Source organism: Channa argus, chromosome 9 (assembly GCF_033026475.1).
Source record: "Channa argus isolate prfri chromosome 9, Channa argus male v1.0, whole genome shotgun sequence".
Taxonomy (NCBI): Eukaryota; Metazoa; Chordata; class Actinopteri; order Anabantiformes; family Channidae; genus Channa; species Channa argus.
Window position 1 is genome coordinate 21,990,936 of NC_090205.1, and position 17,590 is coordinate 22,008,525.

General features: G+C 39.0%; 1 protein-coding gene across 3 annotated transcripts; it reads left to right on the forward strand.

Moving 5' to 3' along the window:
* The first annotated feature begins 3,026 nt into the window (after positions 1-3,026).
* On the forward strand, positions 3,027-17,580 carry LOC137133193 (alpha-1,6-mannosylglycoprotein 6-beta-N-acetylglucosaminyltransferase A-like). Of its 3 annotated transcripts, none has more exons than XM_067516538.1 (18): positions 3,027-3,120; positions 3,585-3,697; positions 3,893-3,980; positions 4,778-4,975; positions 6,774-6,850; positions 7,177-7,266; positions 7,355-7,411; positions 7,560-7,736; positions 8,807-8,976; positions 10,261-10,392; positions 11,646-11,779; positions 11,890-12,023; positions 12,267-12,410; positions 14,081-14,227; positions 14,332-14,445; positions 14,554-14,628; positions 14,743-14,900; positions 15,982-17,580. In XM_067516538.1, the coding sequence occupies exons 2-18, from the start codon at positions 3,605-3,607 to the stop codon at positions 16,181-16,183; spliced, it is 2,190 nt and encodes a 729-aa protein (XP_067372639.1). In that variant the 5' UTR covers positions 3,027-3,120; positions 3,585-3,604; the 3' UTR covers positions 16,184-17,580. The 3 variants fall into 3 exon arrangements, with proteins under 3 accessions (XP_067372639.1, XP_067372638.1, XP_067372640.1); XM_067516537.1 differs by having other exon boundaries at positions 3,107-3,206; XM_067516539.1 differs by lacking the exon at positions 4,778-4,975 and having other exon boundaries at positions 3,107-3,206.
* Positions 17,581-17,590: the final 10 nt, after the last annotated feature.

Consider the following 17,590-nt stretch of genomic DNA (forward strand, 5'->3'; position numbering starts at 1 on the left):
ATTGGATATATTGTATATATATCCTTTCCCTGTCTTTTTATTATTTGTGCATTTTCTACACAGTTTCTTAAATAGACTAAAATGTGCTAAAATTACTAAATGACTAAAACTATAAAAAAACTTGTGATCCCACTCAGATGAACTTCAGTTTGAATATTTTGAAAGAAGGCAGACTCGATGACAGCATAGCAAACTATGCACTACTACTATTAATGCAACTTCTACTGTACACTGCCTATCCTGTAAAGCCTTGTGAGGGGTGCTGGAGCTGATCCCAGCTGTATTTGTGCAAGTGGCATAGTATCAGAATCAGAAAACCGTTTATTGCCAGGCACAGTTAAGAACACTTAACATTACTAGGAATTTGTCTCTATTTCAGGTGCAAACACATAATCTAAAATATAAAGTTAAATGCTATGACACAAAACAAATATAAAGTATGTACAAAATAAGAAGTACAGAAAGTCAGTGTGCAATGCGATGTAGGCTGATAAAGGAGGTGGTGAACTTCAAAAGTTTGACAGACTGGTTACCAGATGTGCAGCTGTTGGTATACAGGGAGAATAACAGAAGAGAAAGAACACAACCTTGGCGGATCCAGTGTTGATGGTCATTGAGTCAGAGACATGCTTTCCCAGCCATATGAACTGCAGTCTGTCTGCCAGGAAGTCTCCTAATCCACCTGCACATGCAGTTAGGAACATTCAGCTGGGAGAGCTTGTCTTGGAGTAGAGCTGGAATGATTGTATTGAAGCCAGAGCTGAAGTCCACATCCTTGCATAGGATCCTAGGGAGTCTATATGCTGCAGGATGAAATGGAGGGCCATGCTTACAGCATCATCTACAGATCTGTTGGCTCTATAGGCAAGCTGCTGGGGTTCAAGAAGGGGGACATTGCAGGTCTCCAGGGAAGTGTTAAAAATCTCTGTGAACACAGGAGGCAACTAATAGGCACAGTGCTTCAGGGTGGAAGGGGAGACATAGTTCGGTCCTTTGGCTTTTTGGGGGTTTAGCCATTTAAACAGTCTATTCACATATCCCTCTTTGATGGTAAGAGTTGTGAGGGGCAGGACCATGGGTCGCCGCTGACGAAGGCCAACAACCACAAGATGTCTGAGACGAAAGCTCTCTGGGGGCCGGGCTGGAGACCGGCGTCGGAGGGGTTCCGCCTCAGACGCCAAGTAGGTGGGGGGTCTGGCAACCCCGAGGAAGGCGAGGAACCAACCAACGGAGGATCCTGTGCCAGACCTGAAGGGATGTTGGCTGACCCAGGAACAGAGACTGTTGCTTTGCCAGTCAGGTGGGGAACCGGAACAGATGATGCAATGGCCGCCTATGGAAGAGGGGTGGCAACCAGCTCAGGACCAGGAGAACTGTTGGCCATCTTGGTAACAGCAACGGGCGAGACGTCAGCTGACCCGGGGGGAGGCCCATGGACAGGGTTGGCGATGGCTGACCCATAGACAGGGACAGGATCACGACCAGGTCAGACATCGGCCGACCCGGAGACAGGAACAGGACCAGAACCAGGACAGACATCGACTGACCAAGAGACAAGAACAGGAACACAACCGGTGGTGGCATCGACCCCCTCAGAGACAGGAACAGGATCAGAACCAGGAAAGGCATGGGCCGACCTGGAGGCAAGAACAGGATCTGGAATAGGATCAGATCCGGTGGGGGCACCAACCCGCTCGGAGGCAGGAACAGGAACAGGATCAAAACCGGAGGCGGCGTCAACCCACTCACAGATGGGAATAGGAACAGGAACTCGATCAGAACCCGGACAGGCAGCAGGAATTAGGAACGGGAGCAGGGCCCAGAGCAGGGGCTGGAACAAGAGAGGAGGCAGGTGCCCTAGGAACAGGATTAGGCAGGGGCTCAGAGGCAGGCTCAGCCCCGTCACTTTGCTTCCACAAGACTTCCCTTCCAAAAGATGTCCAGGCTGTCAAGGAACTCTTGGCTTGTGTCCCCTTGTGGTTGCATTATGTTACTGACCTGTTGTAAATTAACCTAATAAGTTGTCAAATGCTCCTACATTAATTTAATTTTATTTGCAGCAATTACTTTTCCAGCCTTTTGTTCCGTCTGTTCCAACTTTTTTGAGATGTGTTGCTGCCATCAAATTCAAAATTATCTAATATTTTCTGTGAAATGGTAAAATGTCAGTTTCTCAGTATTTCAGTTTTAACATCTGATATGTTGTTGATGTTCTATTGTTAATAAAATATGGGTTGGTGAAATTTGTAACTCATTATATCTGTTTTTATTTACATTTTTGAACATCATCCCCAACTTTTTGAATTGGGGTTGTATTACTAAACACTGGGAATCTTTGAAAAATCTACAGTGATCAATTGTGAGCATTTCTGAAGAAGCCAATAGGTAAATTAGAAACAATACCTCATTCAGTTTCAATTTCAATTTGGACAGTTTTTATATCCATCACCAAGGCCAGATGGTGTGTGAGTAGAATGCAAATGCACTGTGTGGTTGTTAGGTGGAATAACGCTTGGGATGAGTGCTTATAGCCACAGGTGTGAGTTCAAACATATTTCACACCTATTTATTGGTGTATACTGAAGCCTTACAGAATTGAGAATTAGAAGTCAACCAAACCCAAAATAATTACCTCTTCCCTTGTCTCTGTTTGTACAGTTTAATCACGCTGATTGAAGGTGACTGCAATTTAATTTGTGCATCATGATAAGCATTCACTGACTATAAGTGGACATTGACGAGAGAGAGGGATTAAATTATGCCTCAAGAAAGAAATTGAAAACCGATCACTTTTTGTATAAACAGATCAGGTTCTTCTAAAACAGAATCTCTCGCACACTGGTAGCACATGCATTACAGTAGAGATGACATACTGTGTGCACCAGCCACTTTACATAAGTCATAAACGGATAACCTGTGAGAGTAGAAACTTGTAAAACAGGTCTGAAGGCACTGTCACTCCTGATATGCATGAATTTGCACACTTATCATGAGAGACACTGCTGTTATGCAGTCAAACTGGTTCTGTCAGGCTGCTTGACAGCATGACAATGCATGCCTCACTAGCTGCCCTTTCTGCTTGGACCTGAAAAACCCTGACAAATCACAGTCCAACGACAGGTGAGGTGCATTTTTATGTATACTTTAGAAAATAATTACACTGAAAGGTGTTTAGTAAGTTATATCCAAAGGATTGAGCACTAAAGGTACGTGTTTCACTTACACATATTTCACAATGAATTAGAAAAGCACTAAGCCTGAGTATGTGAGAAAAAGTTAATCTTATTATACTGTAATTTTAAGATAATGTGTATTTTTCTTTCTAAATTGAGTATAGTAAAGAAATATTTGCTAATGTTGCTATTCATCATCGTACCAACGCAACAGCTTTGTGTTACTTTATCTTTATGCCATAAAATGATTTGAATAAGCAACACCAGTCTCACTCAGTCTCAGCATGTCATCCTTCACTCACACCTCAGCACTGAAACTACACCATTGTGCAGTATTTGTTAAAGAAAAAATTGAATTTGAATGTAAAATCGTCGTTTTATTTTTTGAAATCTGAAACTCATGTCACCCAGCATCCAGCCACTGTTAAATTATGAGGAAACCGAAGCGCATTCTCCAGAAGACCCCGTATGTGCTGCTGGGTATTGGCGTCATCTGGTGTCTGACCTTGCTCTATTTCATCTTGGTCTGTACTTTATCTTCATTCATTCACTCATTCACCCATAATGTCCTCATCAGTGTACTAAAAAAATTATCTTATTCTGAGTATACCTTATACTCAGTCTCTACGGTTTTGACTTAAACTCAGACTAGACAACAATGCGTTTTATTGTCTTTATCTCTTTGTAATTTGAATTTGTCTGTCTAAAACTGGTTTTAGACTGACAGTGAAGAGATGGGCATAGAGCAGCCTGATACCAGACTGAGGCAGGATGATGCAGTTTGGGTAAAAACAAGCCGTGCTAAAGGTAAGAAAAAAACAGAGAAAATGAGCAAAATCCGAAGGAAGAAAAAAGACAGGACCCTCAATAATGAAGAGGGATCAATACATTTATAGAAACCATCAAACTTCCTTTTTTTTTGTGGAGTAAGAATTTTCTCTTCATTACCAATTCATTAAAGAGGCAAGTAAAATGGTAGATGCAACGCTTTTAGATGAGTTACAGCCATTCACCAGTGGAGTTCACTTGAATGGAGAATGATTAGACCTCTTTCCATTTAAGAGAGTATTGTAGAGATGCAGGAAAGCAGGTTGCATTAAAAACATATGATTCAGTTGCATTGACAATGACCTACTGTTTGAATGGGAGCTGTTCATTAGAAGGGATAGAGCGTACTAAAGTGAGGGTACTGTAATAAAGTGCTATAAATTTAGCCAAGAAGTGGTTCTGCTTTCTCATCCCTCTGCTTTTTGTAGAAAAATGATTTTCTCCACCACACCTGAACAGTCTTTAAGACAGATCTGGTCAATGGCTTTCACAGCCTCTGCTAGTTGTCGCTCTTTCTGTCTCCAGAAAACTGTCTCCAGAAAAATAAGTATTTATGCCATAGTTAATATTATGTGCCGTTATTCAGTAAATCAGTGAAGTAGCACTACACTGAATTCAAATGTGAAGTCCCAGGTAATATTATGAATATTCTATGAATATAAATTGAATTGAATGGCTGATTGCTTCAAGTGTTCATTTTACATGCAAACCTCTTGAAAATATGTTCAAAGCAAAAGAATAGTTTGTTAAATTAACACTCCAAACTTTGCTTGCAGTATCTTCTCCACCTCTTTTGAGGGACTACAAAGTAGAACTACAGGCACTCCAGATTAAAATGGAGGCAGAGGAAAAAAAAGAACAAATGAGAGATGAGATGATTAAGGAACTGCAGTCTGATAAAGTTCATCTACAGCAACAAGTGGGTCACTTAGAGGAACTCCTAAAGCTTAAGGCGGAGAACCATGCAGAAGCTGGTAAAATTACTCTTGATTAATTAAAGTGCAGGATACTAACTGTATTCACATAGTGACTATTAATAATATAGTGAAATTTTATAAGGACTTCTAGTTTGAGTGTAAAGCAAATGCATTTTTATCGGCTGATAAGTGCTGAATTCACATGGGGGCCGTGTGCTAATCAGGAAAAGTTGTAGTTCAAAAATTCTGGTTTAGAGTGATAAGAACTAAGCTGTTAAACTGTGCTTAAGGAATAAGGTCATGGGTGGGTGACTTAGCAGCTCTGCTGAGGTGATGTAACTTCACATTTCTCGATAAAAAGACAACAGCAACAAAGAGATGCAAATGACAAAGTGACAACTGCAAAGAGACGATTGCAAACATGCATAAAACTGCTTAAAAGAGACAAAAAGAATCACAAAGAGAGTCAGATTCATTCCGCAGCGACAAACTACAAACTATTTTATGTTGGTGCCCTGTTGGCTTCTTGTTGGAGCAGTGAGCTGCCTTGTTTGTGCCCATGGCCCCATTGTCTCATAATCAATCCATAATCAAAACAGTGAAGGATGTGTAGTACGGTTTATATACTGTACTTAGAGCCTCCCCTTGCCTTTGGCACACCATCTGAACTAAATGATGTGATGGTAGTTTTTACCATAACTTAGTTTTTGAACGCTGAGAACTACTTTCAGCTACAGTATGGATTCATGTACAGTTGGTGCTCTAATGTGAGTTTACAGCAAAGAGACAAAGTAGACAAGTGTGAGAGAACCTGCTACAACAAGCATCGTCACTAACAGCTACAGCAGCTGCTAACAGTCACAGTTACTTTGATATTGAACAATTAGTTTATCAGAATAAAGGTAACAGTACATAGAAACAATGAGTCACTTTAATAAACACTGTTAACTTACACTAATCAGCCACGACATTGATGCTGGTGGTCTTAATAATGTCATGGAGGACAAGGGTCAGCATGGCCACTCTGAGCAGTCTGCAGCTACACAGCCCCACACACAGCAAAATGTGATACGGGTCAAAAATCACTGTTGGTAAAGGTGGAGCTAAGTTTAATCACTTTATGTGCTGACAGCTGGTTATCTCATAATAGTATATGAGTATTCATTAGTTCATAGTATTTTTATAAAAGAAAACAGCATGTTTTTCTAAATCACCAGGTAGTAAAATGTTCCTGATCAGTCTATATTCCATCAAACTGTGTAGACAAAATGAGTGACAAAAATCACTCTTTGTTGGCTGTGTGTCTAATGCAGAGCAGAGTCGGCTGTTTGTATGTTGCTCAGTTGTTTATAACTTAATGACTTACTGGAGGAAATTGCTCATTATTCAATCACTCTGTTGCCAGGGGATTTAACAAAATGGTTGAGAGCACACACAGCATAGATGGCTAGATGACACGAGGGTTGAATCTTTTGTCAACACTCCCATGAGTGCTAGATACTTCAAAACAGTGTGCCTGGAATGTTGATTAGCATTTTAAACTAATTCTGTCTGTATTACATTTACATTAGTGAAATTGTTTTAAACTTCATTGATACTTTATGCAGCAGGAAATTAAATCTCCTCCATTGTTTGATGATATTACTAATTGGATTCAGACAAACATAACTGATCAAAATGCAAACAATACAAAGTAAATCATTATAAATGAAGAACAGGCTTGTACTAAAGAAACAGGTATCCTCAGGTTTCTCTTTGCAGGCAAGCTGTCTTCTTCCATTTATTGTTAATGCATTTAAATGTATAGGTTATCTGCAAACAAGCAAAACTGGTGTTGCTTGTGTATGTTTCTTAGATGACAAAGTCAAAGGGGAAGAACATTGCCCACTGCCCCTTATGGATGGATACCCAAAGTGTGAGGGGAAATTGAAGGTAAGACATCTGTCTTTATCATTTTAATTGTAATCCACTGTTTCAATTAGTGATAATGTAAGTGATTAAAACATATTGACTGAATAATTTGAAACAAATCAGAGTTTCTTGGCATAATCACAATGGGATCTAATGCAGAGAGACACAGCAGCAATCTCCATAGAGGATTTAAAGCTTCTAACCCGTTTTGCACTCCAGCACACAATATTAAGTTTTGTTTTTTTAGTTGACTGAGCCAAATATTGTGTTTATCCTTATAATGAATTGTGTGTGCGTGTTTGTGTGTGTGCGTGTGTGTGCGTGCGTGTGATTTGCTGTTTCCCTAGTGGATGAAGGAGATGTGGCAGTCTGATCCTTGCTACAGCAGTTATGGGGTGAATGGGTCTCTGTGTTCCTTCCTCATCTACCTCAGTGAGGTATCCAAGCCGTCTTAAGGTCACGTCTCTTGTTCAGTAACACAGTCAGACATGTCTAACACCTAATTTCTGTCTGTAATATTTTAAGATAGAGTCCTGGTGTCCTGTGCTCCCAGGCCGAGCAGCCGTGGTGGAAAACTCCGAGGTAAAGGCCAAAAAATGTACAAAAGCGTGATACTTGTGTGTATTGGGAATTTATGTGTAGGCTAAGTAGGCTATGTATTTAAAACAGCAAAATGTAATTTTTCACTGGTAAAAGAGTAAATGGTAACTAAAACCTGTGTGTTTTCCAGGAGGGGCCTGAACAAGCAGTAGTACGTATAAGTCTGAAAGGTCTGTATCCATCTCTGGAAAATCAAACCCAGTTCCGCTGGATTCATCAAAGAATTCAAAGTATGGAAGAGATCTGGGTCGAGGCTGGACAGACACTTTCAGCCAAATACAACCTGACAGCGCGAAAAGCCAAACAGGTAAAAAAGCTCATTATTACTTTTATTCTAACAACCTACTGTCACTTTGAGTCACAGTCAAAATACCCTAAGAGTCACAGGATAATGTGCACTTCTGATTTATTACATCTATATCATACAAAGTATGATAATAAATAAATAAAGTAATTATCAGCAGATCTCTACAGCGCAAAAAATCATCAAAGATAAAGACTCTGTGACACTGGTATTGTTCATTTTACATTAATTTAAAATTAAATTTCAAATAGTAAAGGGATATTTAGGTAACATATCCGAATAAACTGTGGGACTTTTATTCACTGCCCAAAATATTAAAAAACAATTAATCTGTTAATTTCAAACAGAAGTAAATAGGAAACGGAACGATCTGCCAACCAACAATCGGTGTTTAAACATTTGTATGATTGGTGTGTGACAGATGCTATTGGCCAAGCTAATCAAACAGCTACCTTCTCTGTACCTTAACCATAGGCTGGTCGTAGTGATGCATCTAATGCAGCCTGTGAGTAAAGGGCTCTCAGGAACACTACAAACCATAGGTCATCCGTGTTTCTTTGGTAACGCCTCTGTACAAATTGTTCAGGGACAGTATAGATTCCCCCTGGCTGGGCAGACAATGCCTAAGCCCCCTGAAAGCCAAGTACCACTTGAATGGCCACTAAAGCTTTACTGACATTTGTGGATTTAACATAATGACAAGGAGAATGTGAAGCACATTACACACACTGCAACACTCTTCCATAGTTTTGGTTTGCGTATTTCTTTAAGTGTGTGAATAAGGCTCATAGAATATTGACACATTGTTAATACATAATTATTTTATTATGGTAATAAAAAAAATTCCTGAAATATTTTTTTTCTAAATTACATCATAATGTGCAACTTACTGTTGAATATGAGTCATAGCCACTTTGTCCTGTCCAGCCTAAAGCCTTTTAATGTGAAACCATTGTCAAATAACACACCTATTTATTATTTTATATTAGTCGAATTCTGGTAAAGCAGAGAGAACATTTAAGGTTCAAGGTCGCCACTTGCCCATGGACCCTTTGCTTCCTTTCACCTCTCAGATCCTCGTGCATCCAGGTGTGGTGACGGATGAGTCTCATCTTAAAATAGCACAGACTGCGTTCACTGGTGGCCCTCTTGGGGAACTAGTCCAGTGGAGTGACCTCATCTCTGCACTCTACATCCTTGGTCACCATCTTCATCTTTCCGCCTCCATACCCAGTCTCAAGCAGTGAGTACTTATGCTTTTGAAAAAAGCTTTTTGTTACAGGCTGTGCCCATTAGAGAGGCTGGTGGCATTGGTAGAGGTACAACAATGGAAGCAGCATCCCATGTGTACAAATGACTCTAAGGAAGTCAGTTATAATAAAGCTAGTGGATGTACACACATTTATGCATGTATGCAGTTCTGCTCTCACATAATAAAAGCCCAAATTATAACAAAAGTTGGGATGATGCATGAAATGTAAATAAAAACAGAATGCAATGATTTGGAAATGTCATCAACCCATATTTATTCACAATAGAACATTTCCATTTCTTGGAATATATTAGCTCATTTTGAATTTGATGGCAGCACCACATCTCAAAGTTGGAACAGGGGCAACAAAAGGCTGGAAAAGTAAGTGCTGCTAATCAAAAACAAATGGAGGAGCATTTGACAATTGGGTTAAGGTGCAACAGGTCAGTAACATGACTGGGTATAAAAGGAGCATTTCAGAGAGACAGAGCCTCTCGAATGTAAAGATGGGCAGAGGTTCACCAATCTGTGACAAACTGGGACTAAAAATTGTGGAACAATTTCAGAAAAATGTCCCTCAACATAAAATTGTGGAGACTTTGAAGCTCCCACCATCTACAGTATATAATATCATCCAAAGATTCAGAGGATCAGGAGAACTCTCTTTTGGATTAAAAAGGAGAGGGACCATCCAGCTTGTTATCAGCAGACAGTTCAAAAGCCTGCATCTCTGGTGGTATGGGGGTGCATCAGTGCCCATGGTGTGGCCATCTTACACATCTGGAAAGACACTATCAATGCTCAAAAGTACATAGAGATTTTAGAGCATTTGCTCCCATCCAGACAGCGGCTCTTTCAGGAGAGCATATTTCAGCAAGTCAATCCTAAACCACATACTACATCCATCTCCTAAACTCCAGCAACTGGTCTCCTCACTTCCCAGATGTTTACAGACAGTTGTTTAATGAAGACGGGATGCTACACAATGGTAAACATCACCCTGTTCCAACTTTTTTGAGATGTGTTGCTGCCATCAAATTCAAAATGAGCTAGTATTTTCCATGAAATGGTAAAAGGTCTCAGTTTTAACATGGGATATGTTGTTTATGTTCTATTGTGAATAAAATATGGGTTGAGGAATGCAAATCATTGCATTCTGTTTTTATTTGTGTTTTACACACCGTTTATTTATTTATTTATTTTTAAATTGGGGTTGTATACCCTTGGTTGCTTGTATTAGTGTGTGTCCATTTTTGTTTTTCTCTGTTTCTTTAGTTTTCTTGGGATTAAGACAGATAGCTGCCCTCCTCATCGTCATTCAAAAGTGGAAGCAAATCTGATCTATACGGACATTATTGGCCTCAAACAGATTCAGACAGTTCTTCAGACATCCTGGATCAAATACAAGCAAGTATCAGGATATCATTACATATGCTATTACTTACAATTTGTAATTTAAAGTATACGCGTATGAGAACAATTTTACAATTGGGTGAAACATGCAGCATGATCATTAAAAGTAAGCCTTTGATTAATAAATGCCATTCACTATTGCTTTAGCAATTCAACTAGGAGTCATTGCTGACAACACTATATGACAACCTGTTTTTAGAGCAGAGTGGATTAGTGATTTGCATAATCATGCTGCTTTCATTTGGCCATTTATTATCAAGAGAGAGCAGTGATATGTAATTTTCCTAAATTTGGCCTAAATCTATTACTGGTATAATGGATTCATGTGGCAGAATGGTGAGATATGCCAGAAAACAAATGATGCACAAACAATATTGTCTTCTTGTAATATTGAAAAGATAAAACTTTAAAAAACAAGATAAAATGTAATCACATTCCACTCCCAAAGACAAATTCAGCTGAGAAATATGGAGTTAAAAAGAATGTGCAGAATGAAATGAAGATCTTGTGGAGAAAAGGTCAAGATGGAAGACCAGCAGAGAATGAGTCAAGGCTGAGTCATTTAATGATTATGCTGGCACAGAGGATGTAGATAGTATAGCAATTTAGGTGTGTTTTCATGCAAGATGGAGAAAATCTGTTGGGAACCATTACATTTTCTTTTTTAAAAAATGCCTGCTTGTTTAAGGAATGATATAACTGAGGGGAAAAACATTTGTGAGACCTTAAAAGCAATCGTTGCAGGCATCACAGTTGATAAAAAGGAGAGATGTTGGCGGAAAAAAGTCTGAAAGAATGAAACAGCTACAGAAATGAAAGTATTAAAGTATACTTTGCTATATTTTTATTCCCCAATGCTAGCACTCAACGTCCGGTCAACGTCCAATCAAATAACTAAAAACAATGAAATCTCGTGTGGCAAAAATAATGTTAATTGAATTATGTGATGTGTACATCTGGAGCAGCAAGCCGTAACACACCCGTATGGGAGTCAGCATCTTTTTTTACCTGTGAGATTGTGGATGCAGTGAGGGGAACTGAAGCTTCAGCTTTGGGAATATGCCAACACATTGAACTTGCTTTTTGGCTCATTTCACATAAATTTACCTGCAATTTTGATCACAATTAAAGCTGACAGATAGTAGCCAGATGGTGCTACCATATTATTCAAGATCGCACCACATTATGCTACACTATAAATACATAGGCAATAAAAAAAAATAAATCTTGTGTTGTGTGTCTATTAGGTGTGTGATCCGTGTGTTGGATTCTTTTGGCACTGAACCAGACTTCAATCATGCAGCATGGGCCTTGAATCACAACCTCAGGAGTCCATTCGGTGGCCTTAATCTGATCCCAATGCAGTTCTACACTATGTTCCGTATGTGCCCTAACTTTAAAACCTAAAGATACAAGAAAATGATTTAAAAAACGTAATTATTGTTATTGTTATGAGTCTGACTAAGATTTGCATTATCTTATTGTGGGCAGCTCATACACCAGACAACACTTTCCTGGGCTTTGTGGTGCAGCAGCAGCTGAGCTATGAAAATACTGAACGGCTCAAGTCCACCAAAAGACAAAACCAGGCTCTTGTGTACGGCAAGAGGGCCAAGTTCTGGGAGGTAATAACAGGCAGCCATCGCTCCAGCAAAACAGTTTCCTATAGATTATACACGATACCTTGAAATGACTTTGTCACATGATTTCAGAATTTGAATGCAGTCTGTTAAGTAGTATGTTGGTTAGGCTGTTGCAGTCTGACATCCCCATTAAGTACACACTCGGTAAGGGAGAGGTGTAGTTTGCAGAAGGTCTGTCAATCTTCTGGCAATTCACCCTTTACTTTCTGTATTGTTACATCACAGGGTAAAGAGGATTATCTGGATGTTATCCACAAGCACTTGGAGATCCACGGTACGGTTGATGATAGTGCTCGGATTCCAAGCTATGTGAAAAACCATGGTATTATCAGAGGGACTGAGATACAGACTCTGTTGAGACAGAGCAAGGTAAGACTGAGGTAACAGAGACCAGTGTGTCACTTACATTCACACTTGTCAAAGACTTGGTTCACACAACCCTCACTGCGAAGCCCAAACTATCAACATAAAATCAACTGCAAAACAAATCTTTTGCCACTCATGATATTTCTTCTTTTTCTTTCTATTTTACTTTAGTGAAGTCCAGTGTGTAGAAAAGTATTAAGAGGGTCAGATTTTAGCAACATATCAGTTCCTGTATCTTTTATAGAGACGGGAAATCATAGGGAATTTATAGATCAAGCCACACATCGATTAGAGGTGAACAAGATTAACTTTGATAGACATCTCACTCACTTGTGGCTTTTTAAGGCTGACTAATGCAGGGTTTGTATAGTGTATTATGACATGGAATATAATGGGCAGCTTGCATTCTTATGTTGTAACATTTAAATGCAGTATGTACAGTGCATCTTATATACAATACTGTGCAATGGTTTAAGGGACTAAAAGTAAATTGATGATACTTTAAAAATCGATCAATTATCTGTATTATAAGACAGTAAACAGTGAAGTCTATAATAAAACACTTTTAGATGTGACCACCTTTTCCCTTTAAAACACACCAAATCTCCTCAATACTTAGATGCAGATTTTTTTTAAGCAACCTGGAAATGTATCTTCTTCGATGCACGCTAGCGAAATTCTCTGTGGGTGGAAGCTTTCTCAATGTTTTCTGTCTGACTCCTTGATTTTGAGACCAGACCTCTGAGGGATTTCAACCATATATTGCAGGATTCCTTGTTCTACTTAGCATGGATAGTTGGATAGTAGGATAATTCTTTATGACTCTGGCTGTACTTTAGGGTCTGTAGAATGAATTATGGTCTAATCAGACACCTCCCAGATGGTACTGCAGCTAAAATGTTTCTAATTATGTATTCATATACATGCTGTGTGTGTGTAATAATACTTGTAAATTTCCTTCTGTGGAGAATGCACACGATGAGGTACAGACTAGTGTTAGTCTCCAAACAAACCCATCAGAATCAAAACACGTCGCACTCCCGCTCTTTATTCACCAAACGTTTCAAGGCCAAAAACGCTTGGTGAAAGTTGGGTACACTGGAGAGGAGTAGTGCGATACGTTTGGGTTTGAATAACAGCACAGAATTGCTGCAGTATTTGTTCCCCATGAGCCAGTGGAAGACTACATGTCGCACAGGTGACAAATAAGAGGGATCCAAATAAAAGCCGCTATATATTTATGATAAACAGTAAACCCAGACAGACTGGGTTGGAGTCTGAGAAAGATAGTGCTGACGAAAAGCTACCGTCAACACAAATAACACACAATTACCACATTATGCTGTCTCATATGTTTCCTGTTTTAAAATTGTTTTTATAAACACTTTATAAAAATTAGGAAATTAGCGAGTCGTGCTTTGAGGTGTAAAATGACATGTATTGTGCATAATTTTATACAATCTTTATGTACTTGAATATAAGAAAGTTCAAATCCACAAATAATGTCTGGTTGGTTTGTGGGGTAATTGACAATAGTCCCTGCGCATACAGCATGCTCTAAAAGCAGTGACTTTAGGAGCAGAGCTGACTGGAGAATCCATTCTTTATTGAGCTGGTGTTGGCTGACACCTTGTGGTGACAGTAAAGAAATGCATGATTTATCTGTGGTCTAGGTTTTTGTGGGGCTGTCATTCCCTTATGAAGGCCCCGCTCCTCTGGAGGCTTTAGCCAATGGCTGTGTTTTCCTGAACCCCCGGCTTAACCCTCCGCAGAGCAGCCTGAACTCACAGTTCTTCAAAGGAAAGCCCAACATCAGAGAGGTCAGGGGTCACGTTCAGACCAGCAGCACTGACTATGATATAATATTCTTATAAGTGTTATTTAAATAATGTTATCTTTTCCATGACATCTATTTGTGTTGCAGGTGACATCTCAACATCCTTATGCCGAGGCCATAGGAGAGCCCTACGTATGGATAGTAGACATGCACAACTCTACAGATGTGGACAGAGCTCTCACTGCTATCCTCAGTCAAAGTGTAAGCATCTTAACATGCTGTTAATCTATTAGTTACCAAAAGGGCACAGATGAAAGAAAGACCTGACACAGTTCTATAATGTTATATCACACTTAATATATATTTCAGATTGAGCCCTATATTCCATATGAGTTCACCTGTGAAGGAATGCTCCAGAGAGTCAATGCTTTGATTGAGAAACAGGTTGGAACTGTCTGAGTTTGGGGTTCAAAAAAATGAAAGAAGAATAACGTTGTAATTAGACAAATACAATATGTTATCTTCTCTCCCCTCATCTCGTTCTCATTTCTGCTTCAGGAGTTCTGCTACATTACAGGCAGGTGGCCCCCAGTGAGCTCTCTCCAAGTTGTGGAAGCGGAGGCGGGCACGTCCTGTAAGCAGGCCTGCCAGAAGGTGGGGCTGATCTGTGAACCTGCATTCTTCCAAAATCTTAACAGTGCTGAGAAGCTTGCCAAGTAAGTGCACACGTACTGTACATGAATCCCATTTACACTCATGCTCTTTTGTGAGTCATAATTCAAGGTTTATTTTGCTTTGTTATATTTGCTGAGGGATCAACGGTGTCACAATTTAGCTTTGTCTTTACATAACCAGAGAGTTTTTTTCCTGTGTGTTTTTATTGTGAAGATGATTCTACTGAAGAGAAATCACAGAATGTTTTTAACAGACATCTTAATTGACCAGTCTTATTCTAAATTAAACAGTTAAATCATCACAAACTATCTGCTGTTACAAAATATAATATCTTTTTTTTAAAGATTTAAAATATTCAAGAAATAGTTTAATTCCCCACAGATGATCATAGCTCATAGCATACATGTTTTACAAAGCTAAACACAGGATATAGAAGCACGAAGGTGATTCATACACGGCGTGTTCTACATTTTCTATATCTTTTATGGTTTGTGAGAATCTAAAAAATGTCAGAATTTAAAGGTGAAAATATTGATTGGTTTTCAAATAATGCTGAAAAATACAGACAGACTTTTTTTTTATTTAGTTATTTTCCTACCTTCTGCCATTTCAGCCTTTCTTTTCTTAAATGGCCTTTTATAAATACGTCAAATAAGAAGTAAGAAACCTTTTCCTCTTAGGTTTAAAAACATACTGAGCTGTTTTGAACCAATTCCAGACTTAGCTCAGTAGTTAAAAATTTCCCGAGTATTGTCTTTAAGTGGGAATGAACCCTACATCGGCTCCAGTACTAACCACTCATACCTTATATATACACTAAATGTATATATATATATATATATATATATATATATATATATATATATATATATATATATATATATATATATATATATATATATATATATATATATATATATATATATATATATATATATAATGTAGAAATTTAACAAACCTAGTTTAGAATTTGAAGGGTGAAGCTTGCTGTGTACTGTACTTCAGCACTTCACCATAACTGACTGTTTAGTTGAAACTGTTCATCACAATTATTTCAGCCTTTCTGACATTATGACTTCACATGCAGCTGCTGCTGATTTCTCCTTTTCATTGCTTTTACAGCCACAGTGTAAAATGTCAAACATCAGAGTTTTCTGACAGTCACATGGTGCTTCCCGCGTACAACAAAATTGGTAAACACTGTCTGTTCCAGTCTGATCCCCTGCTCTTCAGCTGCGTGAGGTCCGATGAGTCCCTGATTCGCGTCTGCCCGTGTAGAGACTACATTAAGGACCAGATAGCCTTATGCAAGGCATGTGTCTGACTGCTGGATAGACAAAGCTCTGGGTATTTCACTCAGAAAATACCATAAAGGTCAAGTCTGTGATCAAAGTATGGCAGCACCTGACATCTTAACACAGGCAGCTGGCTCAGTTCCCAGCACTGCTGAGAAAAGTCTGAAAGAGCACTCGTTACATCAGAAGTATGTAGAAGAGCATCTCTGAATGCACAACACGTTGAACCTTGAAGCAGATGGGCTACGGCAGCAAAGGACCAGACCGGGTGCCACTACCATCAGCTAAGAACTGAAAACTGATGCTACAGTTCACAAGGGATCACAAAAATTGCACAATAGAAAACTGGAAAAGACTTCTGCTGCATAATTTAGATGGTAGGGTAATAAAAGCTAATATCATCTCAAATTGGTTTCTTAAACATGACAATGAGTTAATAATAATAATTATTATACTAATAATTTGAGTTCACTGTACTTTAATGGTCTCCACAGTCACCCGATCCCATACAATAAAGCACCTTTTCAACATGGTGAAAAGGAAGATTCACATCATGGATAAACTGCATCTGAGTGATGCTATGTTGTCAATATGGACCAAATTCTCTAAGGAATGTTTCAAGCACCTTGTTGAATCTGTGCCATGGAGAATTAAAGCAATTCTGAAAGTAAAAGGGCATCCAATTCAGAACTAGCAAGTACCCATGGAGTCTGTGGAGCCCTAATCCTGGCATATGAATTCAGCCGCTGCCTGTCTGATAATGACGTGAGCTGCCCACCATGTTCCACAGTCTCGTGTGGAACCCAAAATGCTGTACGGAGATCTTAAGGAGTCTTAAGGTACACTTTCCTGCTGCAGCCGCATGAGTGCATGCCTGAAGCAGTGATGCAAAAGAAAGTAAAAGAAATTAAATTAGACCAGGTGGAAGAATGTATTAGAATAGAGTTATTATCAATGTCATTAGCTTTAATAGTTTAACATAGTATAATTAAAACAGTAGTGATTCTGTATATTTAAAGCTTCATCTATAGTGACTGAGACAGCTGTGACTGATTTACTGTGATGACTACTGCTTATGCAGCAGACACTGTCACTGTGACACACAGCTTTTTTTTCAAACCTGCTAACACACTTACAGTACTTTAAAGGTAAACATCTAATTTACTCGCTGACTGATGTTCATTGCTGCTGCTGTTTATGGAAACAGGAGAAGAAGTTGCCATAATCACAACATGATAAAGAAAATAGGAATACTTACTATAGGTTTTGGAGTAATTACATGAGAACCTGAAGCAGAGACTGATATTGCATGTGTGCAATTGAACAAATGTGATACCACACGACTTCTTTTGAATAAAATGACTCCATGAGCAAGTAAAGATGGTATTTGATGCCCCACAGTAAGTGTTTCCTCATTTCCTACTCATGGAAGACTT